This window comes from Oncorhynchus kisutch, linkage group LG16 (genome assembly GCF_002021735.2).
Source record: "Oncorhynchus kisutch isolate 150728-3 linkage group LG16, Okis_V2, whole genome shotgun sequence".
Classification (NCBI taxonomy): domain Eukaryota; kingdom Metazoa; phylum Chordata; class Actinopteri; order Salmoniformes; family Salmonidae; genus Oncorhynchus; species Oncorhynchus kisutch.
In genome coordinates this window covers 45,149,157-45,165,470 of record NC_034189.2, presented here as the reverse complement: position 1 = coordinate 45,165,470, position 16,314 = coordinate 45,149,157, and the positions used below count along the sequence as shown (strand labels likewise).

Sequence of the window (16,314 nt, the reverse complement as noted above, 5' to 3'; positions counted from 1 at the left end):
TCAGACACAGCTAGAACATCCGGGTTGGCAGAGTGTGCTAAAGCAGTGAATAGAACAAACTTAGGGAGGAGGCTTCTAATGTTAACATGCATGAAACCAAGGCTATTACGGTTACAGAAGTCGTCAAAAGAGAGCGCCTGGGGAATAGGAGTGGAGCTAGGCACTGCAGGGCCTGGATTCACCTCTACATGTTATCGAAGGGTCCAGACACTTTTTTGCCATTTCACTTGTTTTTGAGAAACGTACACCAAGCAGCGATTCATTTCCTCATTGTGCTATGGGGGCTCTGAAAAAACATGAACAAATATTTGGGTGTTTTTGGAGCATTTGTTGCTGTGTTTTTTTAGAGGCCTCACACTGCACAACGAAGATGAGGAAGTGAATCGTTGCTTGGGGTAAGTTTCTGAAAAAACTAGTGAAATCACCCAAAACAATCTGAAACATTAAAATTACATGAATTGAGATTTGGTTGTTAAAGGCCAACTTCTTCTTTAACTATAGAATTTACTGCATCCCACCAAAACAGGCTGAAATTTCAATTTGTCTTTTCAAGTTGCGCTTACACTAAAATAACATCATTTTCACAATTTCATGGTATTATTCCAACCTCAACATGTGGAAATATATAATAAACCAGGAAATCACATTTTTTTAATGCACTGGGCTTTTAAATGTGCACTAATAGTGGCAGGTGCATGTATAGTGCCTTCGGAAAGTATTCAGACCCCTTGACTTTTTCCACATCTTGTTACATTACAGCCTTATTCTAAAATTGATTAAATTGTGAGAAAGTAAGAACAGGCATAGACATTTTTGCTAATTTCTTAAAAAATAAATAAATTGGGTCACATTTACATAAGTATTCAAACCCTTTACTCGGTACTTGGTTGAAGCACCTTTGGCAGCAATTACAGCCTCAAGTCTTTTTGGGTATGACGCTAAAAGCTTGGCACACCTGTATTTGTGGAGTTTTTCCCATTCTCTGCAGATCCTCTCAAGCTCTGTCAGGTTGGATGGGGAGCGTTGCTGCACAGCTATTTTCAGGTCTCTCTAGAGATGTTTGATCGGGTTCAAGTCTGGGCTCTGACTGGGCCACTCAAGGACATTCAGAGACTTGTCCCGAAACCACTCCTGCGTTGCCTTGGCTGTGTGCTTAGGGTCACTGTCCTGTTGGAAGGTGAACCTTTTCCCCAAATCTGAGGTCCTAGGCGCTCTGGAGCAGGTTTTCATCAAGATTCTCTCTGTACTTTGCTCCGTTCATCTTTGCCTCGATCCTGACTAGTCTCCCAGTCCCTGCCGCTGAAAAACATCCCCACAGCATGATGCTACCAACACCATGCTTCACCGTATAGATGGTGCCAGGTTTCCTCCAGACGTGACGCTTGGCGTTCTCCCATCTCCACAGAGGAACTCTAGAGCTCTGTCAAAGTGACCATCATGTTCTTGGTTACCTCCCTGATCAAGGCCCTTCTCCCATGTTTGCTCAGTTTGGCCGAGTGGCCAGCTCTAGGAAGATTCTTGGCGGTTCCAAACATCTTCCATTTAAGAATGGTGGAGGCCACTGTGTTCTTGGGGACCTTCAATGCTGCAGAAATGTGTTGGTACCCTTTCCCAGATCTGTGCCTTGACACAATCCTGTCTCAGAGCTCTGTGGACAATTTCTTCGACCTCATGGCTTGGTTTTTGCTCTGACATGCACTGTCAACAGGTGTGTGCTTTTCCAAATAATGTCCAATCAATTGAATTTGCCCCAGGTGGACTCCAATCAAGTTGTAGAAACATCTCAAGGATGATAAATAGAAATAGGATGCACCTGAGCTCAATTTCGAATCTCATAGCAAATGGGCTGAAAACTAATGTAAATAAGCATCTAAGGCACTGTAACTCCTGAGTGGTCTAAGGCACTGCATCTAAGGCACTGTAACTCCTGAGTGGTCTAAGGCACTGCATCTAAGGCACTGTAACTCCTGAGTGGTCTAAGGCACTGCATCTAAGGCACTGTAACTCCTGAGTGGCGCAGCGGTCTAAGACACTGCATCTAAGGCACTGTAACTCCTGAGTGGCGCAGCAGTCTAAGGCACTGCATCTAAGGCACTGTAACTCCTGAGTGGCACAGCGGTCTAAGGCACTGCATCTAAGGCACTGTAACTCCTGAGTGGCGCAGCGGTCTAAGGCACTGCATCTAAGGCACTGTAACTCCTGAGTGGTGCAGCGGTCTAAGGCACTGCATCTAAGGCACTGCATCTAAGGCACTAAGGCACTGAATCTAAGGCACTGCATCAGTGCAAGAGGCATCACTATATTCCCTGGTTCAAATCCAGGCTGAGTCACATCTGGCTGTGATTTGGAGTCCCATAGGGCGGTGCTCAATTGGTGTCGTCCGGGTTTGACTGGGGTAGGTCGTCATTGTAAATAAGAAATTGTTTTTAACTGACTTGCCTGGTTAAATAAACATTTTTAAAATAAATACTAAGGTCAGATCTCACACTGCCAGCCAGAGTCCTGACCAGCATCCTCTCTGGCTATACACTTCTCTCTATAAATTATTCAAACCGTTCTGAATAATGCAACATCGTTAGTCCTTCAAATGCAGGGTGGGAAGCACAGGCAGCACATCCTGTAACCGCACTCAATTTTACACACACACACACACACACACACACACACACACACACACACACACACACACACACACACACACACACACACACACACACACACACACACACACACACACACACACACACACACACACACACACACACACTCTGGGTGAATCGGTGTTACTGGGTATAAATGAATAATGAGAGATTCACTTAAAATCACCTCCCTCCAGCTACTCATGTGCTGTGGTATGCAGACGGTATGTTTGGATTATGGCAAAATACATAAACATGGCTGAAGGGGTGTGGTGGAGGAGCTAAGAGGCTGTATCCTTAGACGATAGGACAGATCACTGCATGTTCTCCCTGCCCCATGGGAACCGGGGAGTGAAAACACTTAAGACCAGAATGAGTGTGTGAATTATGGTTGTGGCCCCCAGTGAGGGTCTCCAGGGCCTTCAGTTTTATTGATACCCGTGTCATGACAAAACGTGATGATGTTCAACATGAATAATGGCTGAAGTAAACGCAAGGAGCGGGCTGGCATGTAGTTCATTGGTTGGGTTATTCCGTGTCCGGCACAAGCTCCATGGAAGATGGGATTAAGGAAGGGTTTGGTCGAGAAGGGATACAGCTTTTATTAAAATGGACTTTTTGTAGCTGGTATAGGAGAACTTACACAGCAGGTTAGGAGAATTCATGTAGCAGGTTAGAAGAATAAGGTTAATGTTAGGAAAAGGTTTTTTATTTTTTTTATTTTAATGTTAGCTATAATCCCTTCTGCACATGACCCTAAGAAAGAGGATAAGAGTAGGTAATGAATGAGGCCCAGGATAGAGATTACCTCTATCAGCTCAACAATGTGGCCCTAAAACCTGTTCGTTAGAGGGAGGTTATTGCAGGTGCAAATCAAAGAAAAAGAGACGATTGATTGAGGGGGAGAGTTAAGGAGCCTCTGTAATGATAGGGGTCTGAAACTCTCTCTCTCTCTCTCTCTCTCTCACACACACACACACACACACACACACACACACACACACACACACACACACACACACACACACACACACACACACACACACACACACACACACACACACACACACACACACACACACACACACACACACACACACACACACACACAAGTAAAGATACCTTAATAGAAAATGACTCAAGTGAAAATCACCCAGTAAAATACTACTTGAGTCTAAAAGTATTTGTTTTTAAATATACTTAAGTATCAAAAGTAAAAATATAAATCATTTTAAATTCCTTATATTAAGCAAACCAAATGGCACCATTTTCTTGTTTTGTGAATTTACGGATAGCCAGGGGCACACTCCAACACTCAGACATCCTTTACAAATGAAGCATGTGTGTTTTGTGAGTCCGCCAGATCAGAGACAGTAGGGATGACCAGGGATGTTCTCTTGATAAGTGCCTGAATTGGACCATTTTCCTCTCCTGCTAAGCATTCAAAATGTTATGAGTACTTTTGGGTGTCATGGAAAATGTAAAAACAACATTATTTTCTTTAGGAATGTAGTGAAGTAAAAGTTGTCAAAAATATAAATAGTGAAGTAAAGTACATGTACCTCAAAAAACAACTTAAGTAGTACTTTAAAGTATTTTTACTTAAGCATTTTCAACCACTGCACGTACACACCGGTGGAGGCTGGTGGGAGGAGCTATAAGAGGACGGACTCATTTTAATGGCTGGAATGGAATTAATGAAATGGTATCAAACATACAGAAACCACGTTTGACTCCGTTCCATTTATTCCATTCCATACACATCACAGCCTACACACACCCAAAACCTTTAGGTTACATTACATTTATTCATACAGTATCACACAGTTATACAATCAAGTATTTATGGAATCAAGACAACACAACCTGGTCTCATAAGAACCTTTACATTCCTCCGCCATAAAGAAGCTTTAGCTTTTATTTAGAAAATGTCAAAAGTAATTATACGATGTACTGATGTTGCAGGTTATTTCACAGTCTAATTAAGTATTTACTTGCTATGGTCTGAGAAATTGCATGGTAACAATTGGTTCTTTTAGTGCTTCTAGTACAAAGAACTGAACACTACAGATGACTACCTGGTATCAAGCAGTAAAGGCTATACGTGCACTTATTTAAATACATCCCAAAGAAACCAAGCGTTTACTATTAGATCATTCTCATGCAACTATCATTTCACCCTACAATTTCCATGAAAATACAAGATAAAATACCAGACTGTTGAATAAAACATAACCCATGAAATCTCTGCTGCACTGCAGGTTAGCCACTGTCATCATGGTCATCATAGTCTCCATGGTCCTCGTGATCGTCACCATGGTGCCTATCCTCCCTGTCAACCCCGTCATAATCATAATCATCCTTCACATCATCGTCATCCTCAGTGTTGACCTTCCCAGACAGCACGTCTTCTATCCAGTCCTCCAGTTCCTCAGCTGTGGGCAGGTCTTCATCGTTGGACATGTCCAGCCAGACACTGTCCGCCTGCCACAGTGGGGGGGTCAAAGTTCAACCACAATCATCCAATTCAATTTTGTCTTCGGCTCAAGAGGTCATACAGATTCTATTGTAACGAGATGTCCACAGATATTATCTTACCATTACGTTGAACCAACAGGTGGAACACAACTTAAGTTAAAGGAGAGCTCAACTTACGTCTGTCACGTTCACAACTCCAATCTGAGGCTTAAACAGGTTCACCTTGAAGGTCTTCTCCCAGTATGTGGTCAGCTGGATCGGGGAGACAGACGCAAACCATTGGCGCAGTGTATAAAGCTGACCAAGCACACCAGATGAAATAGGTCATCATATACAGTATGATGGTGTGTGTGGGGTCAGAGGTCATACCAGTGGGAAGTCATCAGGGTCTATCCACACTATACTGAGCTCAGGGTTGTTGGTGTTGTCTCTGGCCACGTCTTTCAGGATCTCCAGGAACTCATAACCATCTGGAGAAATCACAGATGGACAGTTTAGAGATATTTGTACACACCCATTTGTGTCCCTACCCATGTACTGTGTTAAATATGGAATCCGCATTAGGGGAAACAGCGCCACTGTCCGCCCCCAGCACCTTTGTTATTGTTTTTGTTTCGTGGACAAAATGGAGGAGAGTTGTGTCGAGAAAATTGGAGTACATGTTCTTCTGTTCTGTTTCGTGGGGGGGACGTGTCTGTTGTTTTCAGTAACTGAAACGTCCCAAACGGACGTTGCAGTCTCACCATTTAAGGATTCCAGCTTTAAAAATGAGAAAATTAAGATCAACAAACCAGGGTCTTCCTCCTCAGCAAAGGCTACAATGTGGATCCCATCCAAGTCATCCTCCTGGGAAAGGGACGTTGAATTTGTAAAGGGTACACATATAATACCACCAGTATAATTCCCTTTTCTCAGGTACAGTAACACTGTAGGTAACTCACCCACGTCTCAAACATGTCCTCTGCACGCAACTTTCTCAGAGTCGCCCTGCGGAAGACAGACCGCCGCCACACAACATTTCAAGAATATCCAACAGGAAACTGGGTCATCCATATGAGATCAGGACTAATAACAGGGACGATATGAAAAATGACTGGATTCTAATGATCTGCACCAACGGGAGAAGTTAGAACCACAGAACTCAAGGGTCGCACACACCGCATTGAATGTGGATCTCCTCTTCATCCATCGATCGTTCAGTGAAGTCTGACTGACAACGTTTTCACGTGATTCTACATGTAAAATCGGTTTGCACAGGGTTTACTCTCGGCAGGAAAACGCTATTTGTGTGTTCGAGCCCTGAAAGGAAATATTTTTTCGGGTTACCTTTTGTGTTGGTGGACAAACTCCACTATCTCCATCTCTGAGAGTTGCCTGCCAGGGAGGATGGCTGGTTCCTCCATGAAGGGCTCATAGAAGTTCACCTCGTTCATCTTCAGAGAAAGGTGCTTCGCCGTCTGCATCACAACACACATACTTAGCCATCACTGATGTTGTGTCGAAACTGACCTCGATACTGTCTACACGCACACAGGTTTGACTTGATTCAGGTTTGTGGAGTGTCCTGTACTTACAGCTTTGTCGAATGTGGCGAAGAACTTGATGTAGGGCTGAAACCGCTCTGAGGCCTCCTGGAACGCCTTGTAGTCTGATAGAATGGAAGAAGAGGAAGAGAGAGAGAGAAAGAAACAGATTGCAGTTTGGCAGGATTGCATTCAAAACTCATCTTCCTTCAGAAAACTATGTGATCAGGAAAACAAGGGTTGACATTCAATTTCAATTTCCCAGCGTAATCTCTCTCCCTTCTCCTCCTCAGTAACAGAACCATTTTACATCCAGCTTCTGAGGCGCCAGGCTATCCTCTCAATAAGCCCCAAGGTCACGGCCGTAGGACCTACAATCTTCTCTCCGAAATAGGATTTTTCCTAATAGAAGCTGCATCATGCCTCTGTCAAATATCAGATTTTATCTTCCCTTCTCTCGTGTCTGGGTTTCGTCTTTGGAGCAGCACTGTCTATAATTGCTCTCGACCTATTAGACAGAGAACTAGAAGCTATTAAAAGCCTCTCAGGAGGCAAGAAGGAGTGTAGATCAGCCCAGAGCAAAGTGTCTTTTTTAGCATCTGGCTTAACGGCTATTTGCCTCTATTAGGTCCTATGTGGAGTAGTGAGCTTCTGGGGAGTATAGGGCAGGAACAACAGTTGTTCACACAATTCACTTGTTTGACTCGTGTGAACAGGCCGTCCCATAATGCATGCTTAGGCATAAACAGACTCACACGAGTCCTCTCCCTTGAAGTAACCAATGAGGCGTATGTCTTCCTCCATCCTCTCAAAGGCCCTCAGTTCCATAGGGTTACTGATGAGCTCCACTGGGTCCTCCAACACCTAGGGGGCAGAGGAGCACAACATCATTGCCATTCACTAACACAGTGGGAGAGAGTGGGCTGTGATGAGTGAGTTGCCTTTAATAACAGAAAAGTTGCCACTTGTATTAGGCAAAAGGCATTGTTTGTACCGTACACGAGCAATACAAGTTTATTCCTTGCATTTATCTTTTATTAATTCATCATGTTTGCTCTATACTCCCTTCAAACTCTACACCAACAGCTATATTTACCAGTTACAACATTCCTTCAAACACTAACTCAGTTTTTTTCCCCCAGGAAAGACAAGGGGGAGAGGACTTACAGTCTTCTCCCGCTGAGCCTTGCATTACATTGCAGCATTTACATATCATCTAACAAGGCAGAGGCTGTTCATTTTGTATAACATGATGAGCTAGGAAGTCTTCTCACACTGTGGTTATATCCCTCTTACAGTGGAGGAAGAGACACGTCCCTCTTCCCTCTCTCTTCAACCTTCCTCTTACCTCTCTCTCCCATGTCCCAGCTCCCTCTTCCCTCTCTCCTACCTCCCTCTGCCCTCTCTCCTACCTCCCTCCTCCCTCTCTCTCCTCACTCCCTCTTCCCTCTCTCTCCTACCTCCCTCTTCCCTCTCTCTCCTCCCTCCCTCTTCCCTCTCTCTCCTACCTCCCTCTTCCCTCTCTCTCCTCCCTCTCCCTCCTACCTCCCTCTTCCCTCTCTCTCCTCCCTCCCTCTTCCCTCTCTCCTACCTCCCTCTTCCCTCTCTCTCCTCACTCCCTCTTCCCTCTCTCTCCTCCCTCCCTCTTCCATCTCTCCTACCTGCCTCTTCCCTCTCTCCCCTCACCCCCTCTTCCCTCCCTCTCCTACCTTCCTCTCCCCTCTCTCTCTTCCCTCCCTCTTCCCTCTCTCCTACCTCCCTCTTCCCTCTCTCTCTTCCCTCCCTCTTCCCTCTCTCCTACCTCCCTCCTCCCTCTCTCTCCTCCCTCCCTCTTCCCTCTCTCCTACCTCCCTCTTCCCTCTCTCTCTTCCCTCCCTCTTCCCTCTCTCCTACTCCCTCTTCCCTCTCTCTCTTCCCTCCCTCTTCCCTCTCTCCTACCTCCCTCTTCCCTCTCTCCTACCTCCCTCCTCCCTCTCTCTCCTCCCTCCCTCTTCCCTCTCTCCTACCTCCCTCTTCCCTCTCTCTCCTCACTCCCTCTTCCCTCTCTATTCTACCTTCCTCTCCCCTCTCTCTCCTCCCTCCCTCTTCCCTCTCTCCTACCTCCCTCTTCCCTCTCTCTTCCCCCCCTCTTCCCTCTCTCTCCTCCCTCCCTCTTCCCTCTCTCCTACCTCCCTCTTCCCTATCTCTTCCCTCCCTCTTCCCTCTCTCTCCTCCCTCCCTCTTCCCTCTCTCCTACCTCCCTCTTCCCTCTCTCTCCTCACTCCCTCTTCCCTCTCTCTCCTCCCTCCCTCTTCCCTCTCTCCTAACTCCCTCTTCCCTCTCTCTCCTCACTCCCTCTTCCTTCTCTCTCCTACCTTCCTCTCCCCTCTCTCTCCTCCCTCCCTCTTCCCTCTCTCCTACCTCCCTCTTCCCTCTCTCTCCTCCCTCCCTCTTCCCTCTCTCCTACCTCCCTCTTCCCTCTCTCTCCTCACTCCCTCTTCCCTCTCTCTCCTACCTTCCTCTCCCCTCTCTCTCCTACCTTCCTCTCCCCTCTCTCTCCTCCCTCCCTCTTCCCTCTCTCCTACCTCCCTCTTCCCTCTCTCTCCTCCCTCCCTCTTCCCTCTCTCCTACCTCCCTCTTCCCTCTCTCTCCTCACTCCCTCTTCCCTCTCTCTCCTACCTTCCTCTCCCCTCTCTCTCCTCCCTCCCTCTCCCCTCTCTCCTACCTCCCTCTTCCCTCTCTCTCCTCACTCCCTCTTCCCTCTCTCTCCTCCCTCCATCTTCCCTCTCTCCTACCTCCCTCTTCCCTCTCTCTCCTCACTCCCTCTTCCCTCTCTCTCCTACCTTCCTCTCCCCTCTCTCTCTTCCCTCCCTCTTCCCTCTCTCCTACATCCCTCTTCCCTCTCTCTCCTCCCCCCCTCTTCCCTCTCTCCTACCTCCCTCTTCCCTCTCTCTCCTCCCTCCCTCTTCCCTCTCTCCTACCTCCCTCTTCCCTCTCTCTCCTCACTCCCTCTTCCCTCTCTCTCCTACCTTCCTCTCCCCTCTCTCTCCTCCCTCCCTCTCCCCTCTCTCCTACCTCCCTCTTCCCTCTCTCTCCTCACTCCCTCTTCCCTCTCTCTCCTCCCTCCCTCTTCCCTCTCTCCTACCTCCCTCTTCCCTCTCTCTCCTCACTCCCTCTTCCCTCTCTCTCCTACCTTCCTCTCCCCTCTCTCTCCTCCCTCCCTCTTCCCTCTCTCATACCTCCCTCTTCCCTCTCTCTCCTCCCTCCCTCTTCCCTCTCTCCTACCTCCCTCTTCCCTCTCTCTCCTCCCTCCCTCTTCCCTCTCTCCTACCTTCCTCTTCCCTCCCCTTTGATCCTACTCACATCCAGCAGGAATTCCACCAGGGTGTCTGCTGAGAATTCCCCGTCAAACTCAATCACACGGTCGTCCTTGAAGATGTACAGACTGCCCTCCTCCTCCAAACCTGAGGGCCCAGAGGAAAGGAGGATTCAGGAAGCATTGGTGACTGAGTGCCAACTGGAAAACAGGCCTTGACAAATACTTATTTTGTAGAGGTTATGGCATTTTGATATTTTTGATGTAAAGGAATAGTTCAGAAGCCTTGTTTCCATATTCGTGTTTTGTGACCAGGGGTTTGTCTGACCATGTGACCTGACCAGGAAACACACTGGGACCTACAGTATATATGACAAATTACGACATACCCAGTTTCTTGGCAACTTTGGCGTCCTTCTGGGAGTCGACCATCCCAAAGCCAATGTCCTTGTCCTCCAGGACCTGTGCAGTCAGCTGCGGATTTACCAAAACACAACATTTGTCATCAGCCAACTTGGTATTTCAACAATGTAGCAACAATGTGTTGTTTGGGGTGTTGTAGGCACTTATTTCCTTAGTATCCACCTCAATTATTAGAAAAATGCAGCATTGTATTAGTCCACTGTGGGAAATAGAAATATATAACCTGCTTTCAAACTCAACTTCCTCTCTCCCTGATGCTTGGAATTTGGGCTAGCAACAGCAGCCAGTGCTGTCTAGTCTACACAGCTTTGATCACCAAGGTCATAGAGGAGAGCACCCTGTGGACTGACTGTGGGAGAAACTCCTTTGTAAGTGTCAGCACTGTTTACTGTTCAGAGAACACTTCCTCAGAGAGGAACAAAGGCCTCCAAACTCCCACTGCACTGCAGAGGGCTAAAGTAGAGTTTGACTGAGGTTTTGTTGTGACTGGGGTGGGTACTTCTAACTTTCTGAAAAACAGATGTTTGCAAATAGTTAGGCTACTGTTTAGTATGCATCTATACTGTCACAAGAAGCAATGGAGCCTCTTTCATTAGCTAGTTAATGTATTCTGAGCCAATTAAGTAGTTACAGTGCATTCGGAAAGTATTCAGACCCCTTGTCTTTGTCCACATTTTGTTAGGTTACAGCTTTATTCTAAAACGGATTAAATCGGTTTTTCCCCTCATCAATCTACACACCAATGCCCCATCATGGCAAAGCAAAAACAGGTTTAGACATTTTTGCAAATGTATTAAAAAAACAACTGAAATATCACATTTACATAAGTATTCAGACCCTTTACTCAGTACTTTGTTGAAGCACCTTCAGCATTGAATCTTCTTGGGTATGAAGCAAAAGCTTGGCACACCTGTATTTGGGGAGTTTTTCCCATTCTTCTCTGCAGATCCTCTCAAGCTCTGTCAGGTTGGATGAGGAGTGTCGCTGCACAACTATTTTCAAGTATCTCCAGAGATGTTAGATTGGGTTCAAGATCGGGCTCTGGCTGGGACACTTAAGGACATTCAGAGACCAAGCCATTCCTGCGTTGTCTTGGCTGTGTGCTTAGGATCGTTGTCCTGTTGGAAGGTGAACCTTCGCCCCCCAGTCTGAGGTCCTGAGCACTCTGAAGCAGGTTTTCATCAAGGATCTCTGTATTTTGCTCCGTTCATCTTTCCCTCGATCCTGACTAGTCTCCCAGTCTCTGAAAAACACCCCCACAGCATGATGCCGCCACCACCACGCTTCACCGTACGGATGGTGACAGGTTTCCTCCAGACGTTACGCTTGGCATTCAGACCAAAGAATTCAATCTTGGTTTCATCAGACCAGAGAATCTTGTGTCTCATGGTCTGAGAGTCCTTTAGGTGCCTTTTGGCAAGCTCCAAGAGGGCTGTCATGTGCCTTTTACTGAGGAGTGACATCCGTCTGGCCACTCTACCATAAAGGCCTGATTGGTGGAGTGCTGCAGAGATGATTGTCCTTCTGGAAGGCTATCCCATCTCCACAGAGGAACTCTGTCAGAGTGACCATCGGGTTCTTGGTCACCTTCCTGATCAAGGCCCTTCTCCCCCTATTGCTCAGTTTGGCCAGGCGGCCAGCACTACGAAAAATCTTGGTGGTTCCAAACTTCTTTCATTTAAGAATGATGGAGGCCGCTGTGTTCTTGAGGACCTTCAATGCTGCTGTTTTTGGTACCCTTCCCAAGATCTGTGCCTCGAAAAGAATACTGTCTTGGTTTTTGCTCTGACATGCACTGTCAACTGTGGGACCAACTATGGGACCTTGTGTGCCTTTCCAAATCATGTCCAATCAATTGAATTTTCCACAGATGGACTCCAACCAAGTTGTAGAAACATCTCAAGGATGACCAATTGAAACAGGATGCACCTGAGCTCAAGTACGAGTCTCATAGCAAAGGGTCTGAAAACTTATGTAAATAAGGTGTTTCTGTTTTATATTTTTAATAAATGAGCAAAAATGTCTAAAAAACTGTTTTCACATTGTCATTATGGGGTATTGTGTGTAGATTGAAAAAAATTTCATTTCATCCATTTCAGAATAATGCTGTAATGTGACGAAAGTGGAAAAACTAGGGGTCTGAATAATTTCCGAATGCACTGTATAAATTATAATTATAAGCTGACCTAGAAACACTCCTGGGAATATACATAATCGTCACATCCTGATGGTATGATATTGCTCTGTTCTACAAGAGAAACCAGGTAATGCTCTCTCTGAAACTACCCATCAACCTTTGACAAATGACAGCAATATAACCTGTAGAGTTCACTCTTTAGGTCAGGGGTGTCAAACTCATTCCACGGAGGGCCGAGTGTCTAGGCGTTTTCATTTTTTCCATTCAATTAAGACCTAGACAACAAGGTGAGGGGAGTTCCTTACTAATTAGTGACCTTAATTCCATACAATACAAGGGTGGAGCGAAAACTCGCAGACACTCGGCCCTCCGTGGAATGACTTTGACACGTTTATCAAGTATGGAAAAGGGAAATAAGATATTATTCTAGTTTTAGTCTGTTCTTTCTCCTGACATGTTGTAACAGATAAGCTTCAGTGTCAGAAAGGTATGTGTGGTTGAGGTGCTATTTGGCTTAAACATTTGGCTTTGACTGATCTCTGACATCAAATCTTTGTGTTACGAAGGCTTCTCAAATGGTCATATATCTGCTGTCCAGGCACAGAACTTATTTCTCTTGTCCACACAGTGTCCAGAAATCCTCATTTAAAATGTCCTGGTGGCGCATAAAGATGTCAACTCTATTTATGATGTCACCGGAGTTGAAGTGACAGACGGTTAACTTCAGCGAGGGAAGCCATGTAAATCAACCAGCCTGAATGTGATGGAAAGACGATGCTGACCTTGGGAACAAACAGGTGCTTTTACAAAGACGTATCTAAGGAACTAGGATGTGTAACATATCTGCCGTGTCAATTATCAAATTAAATGTATAAATTCACTGTGATTACCATTAAGCCTTAAAGCTCTACATATCCCCATCCTCATCTGTTAAAATGACCTTTTGTCTGTGCTCTACACATTTTGTCTTGGGGTCGAATAATAATCCCATAATCCTATTCACAACCTTATTGACCTTGCTTACCAGGAAACATCTACTATCCGGGATCCTTGGAATGTCTGTACCCTGAACCCTAACCTTAACCTTAACCATAACCATAACCATAACCATAACCATAACCATAACCATAACCATAACCCTTACCCTTACCTAACCCTAATCTTAACCCTTACCTTAACCATTTTAAATTTCAACTTCAATATGGGTGGGGGGACATCCCAAGGATCCCTGATAGCACTGACCCTCAGACAAGGAATGTTGGCACCTGTTGGCTGACCTATAGCATCTGAACATCCCTGCACTACCTTCCCCCCTCTCTCCTCCACTCTCACCTCATCTCCTCTTCCCCCTCTTACCTCCAGCACAAGCTCAGTCATCTGAAGCTGCTTCTGCCTGCCTTTGTGAGCCGGCTGCGGTTCATGGTAGAGTAGACACAGCATGTCAAACCTCTTCAGAGCCTTCTTGTAGTTGCGTTCGTTGATGTGCAGAACGCGGTCCTTCCCGTCAAAGCTGGGGAACTCCAGTCCCTGCTCTGCAGTGCACAGAGAGGTCACGTACAGACAGGGCAACAGAGACAGCCAGAAGAGCTGCATCTTTCTTAGATGGAAATGTCCACTAATGGACAATGAGTAGGAACTGGAAGAAGCAGCAGAAACTATACAGAACTATAAGCCTTGAGACTTCAATGGATAGTAGCCAGTACTAGCCACCAATTTGCACCAGTAAAAGAGATAGCAAAATAAAGTTTTGAAAATAACAAGCAAGAGTAGAATTGTTGTTCGCCCTAAAGTCTCCAGATCTGGTTGTATTATTTCACTCTCTCTTTCTCTTTCTCTCTCCCTTCCTCACTCTCTCTAGTTCTCTTTCTGCCTCTCTCTCTCTTTTCCTTCTTCGTTCTCTCTCTTTCCTTCTCTCTCTCTCTCTCTCTCTTTCTCTTTCTTTACTGCCTCACACTGTAGTTAAAAAAATAAGTCCCCAAAAGTGAATCCAGGGAGCTTTGGCAGAGTGGAATGCTCACAATAAAATAGCAAGTGACCCCCTCTCTATTGCACTTTTGGGGCCTTTTTATGAGGCCAGTTGTTTCTGGGCTTAAAATAACTGTTGGGCTGCGGAAAAGAGGACGGATAGATAGATAGGAGAACCCCAGGGGGTTTCCACTGTCTCTCTATCAGCGCCTGACATGATGAAACATCTCTCTAGCTGTCGGGGGATTGGCCAAGGAGTTGGGATGTGGGGCAGAGGAGAGAAGTGGATCTGGAGTGAGAGGGTTCACCATTATTTTTGGAAGGAGTGTGTTTTCAGTAATGTGAAGTGCTGTTACAGCATGCATGTTATCCTTATACAGTAGAGTGTTTATAGAATAATAGGCATAAAGCCTGATCTACAATGTGAAGGAAATGTAATCATTGCCCTCACACAAGACACTGTTTGTGCTAAGGAAGCCACAGTGTGTTTAGCTAACATTCCAATCCTTGTACTTCGTGTCATATGCCAAATGGAAAGGAGTGGAATGATATCTTAACAGACTGGTACCCAGACTAACAGTGTGTTTCCATGGTGCAGATGAGCATAATGAATACTGATTTGTTCATTGTGTAATGTAGCTCCAAGGCTGGGTAGAGAGGGACAAAATAACACTTTTGCCATTGAAGACACGAGAGAAAAGTTTACAAATGTAATATGTCTGTGTCCTATATTTGTCAGGGGGACTAACAGCATTGAACGAGGGTGTGTACATAACTGTGATTGAATGTGTTTTGTGTTTGATCAAATTCAAATCTAATGAGCAGCAGATTGAGGCCTCTTTCCATTGAAACAAAAAGAAGCAATGTACAGAACCAACCTGGACTAAGTTAGCTTGCAAGTAGAACCAACTGGTTGCATGTAACATAGTAAAAATAAATCAGTTTTTCCGCCATGTAGTATGAAATGTTACATTTCTTATGGTATGTATTCATTTGTGGATGTCCATCATCCATTTCATATGATATGTTCCGAATTGCAATTCATACAATATGTCACGAATGTGCAAAACGTATGACATGTTACGAATCCCAATTTGTTGTGGCTAACGTAAGCTAGGTGGCTAATGCTAATGTTAGCTATGTGGCTAACGTTAGCTAGGCTAGGGGTTAGGGTTAGGCATTAAGGTTAGGAGTTAAGGTTAGGAGTAAGGTTAGGGTTAGGAGTTAGGTTAAAGGGTTATAGTTAGGGTTAGCTAACATGATAAGTTGTTGCAAAGTAGCTAAAAAGTAGTAAGTATTTGCAAAGTTGCTAATTAGCTAAAATGCTAAAATTATCCGTGATGAGATTAGGCAAACTATTAGAATTTAACAACCAGGAAATGGAGGAGCGATTTCTGCATAGTGCTTCTTTAAAGATGCACTATGCAGAAATCGCTCTGCCATTACTTGGTTGCTAAAATTATAATTGTTTGCCTAATTTCAGTTTATGTAACAAAGTCATTGTGTAGAGAATCATTGTACCATCTACATCGCTGTGAAATGTATGTTCCATAACCAAAAATATTGTATTTACAGCTGTTTGAAACTGGTGTACAAAACCGAAAGTAAAAGATGCAAAAACTAAACTAAAGATTTGGTCAGGTCTCCCAAGAAATTACATATTGTAGCTTTAAGTAACCTGTTTTATGTAACTATACCAAACATAACATATCATACTAATTTGGGGGTCTCGGATTTACGTTTACTATGTTACATCTCGTCTATCAGACCAGGCTGACAGAACACACACAAAATGCGCAAATGGTCCCAATATTACGGTAAAGATACGTCAATACCTGTAATTACGGTAAGGGT

The 16,314-nt window shown here is 45.0% G+C and overlaps 1 protein-coding gene across 1 annotated transcript; it reads right to left on the bottom strand.

The window, feature by feature from the left end:
* Positions 1-4,423: 4,423 nt before the first annotated feature.
* Positions 4,424-14,530, bottom strand: LOC109879439 (calsequestrin-2). Its single transcript, XM_020471611.2, has 11 exons — positions 13,852-14,530; positions 10,325-10,409; positions 9,983-10,083; positions 7,396-7,504; positions 6,692-6,765; positions 6,444-6,574; positions 6,059-6,104; positions 5,909-5,963; positions 5,487-5,587; positions 5,295-5,369; positions 4,424-5,123 (listed from the first exon to the last, which is right to left on the bottom strand). The coding sequence occupies exons 1-11, from the start codon at positions 14,086-14,088 to the stop codon at positions 4,902-4,904; spliced, it is 1,236 nt and encodes a 411-aa protein (XP_020327200.1). The 5' UTR covers positions 14,089-14,530; the 3' UTR covers positions 4,424-4,901.
* Between the last annotated feature and the right edge of the window lie 1,784 nt (positions 14,531-16,314).

Bases quoted from the DNA above. Each gene is read 5' to 3' on its own strand.
- LOC109879439 (XM_020471611.2), bottom strand. From the start codon at position 14,088: ATGCAGCTCTTCTGGCTGTCTCTGTTGCCCTGTCTGTACGTGACCTCT. The intron at 7,505-9,982 runs GTGAGTAGGATC...TCTGCCCCCTAG, and splicing joins TGGTGGAATTCCTGCTGGAT to GTGTTGGAGGACCCAGTGGA. The intron at 6,766-7,395 runs GTGAGTCTGTTT...CCATTCTATCAG, and splicing joins CTTCAAGGGAGAGGACTCGT to ACTACAAGGCGTTCCAGGAG.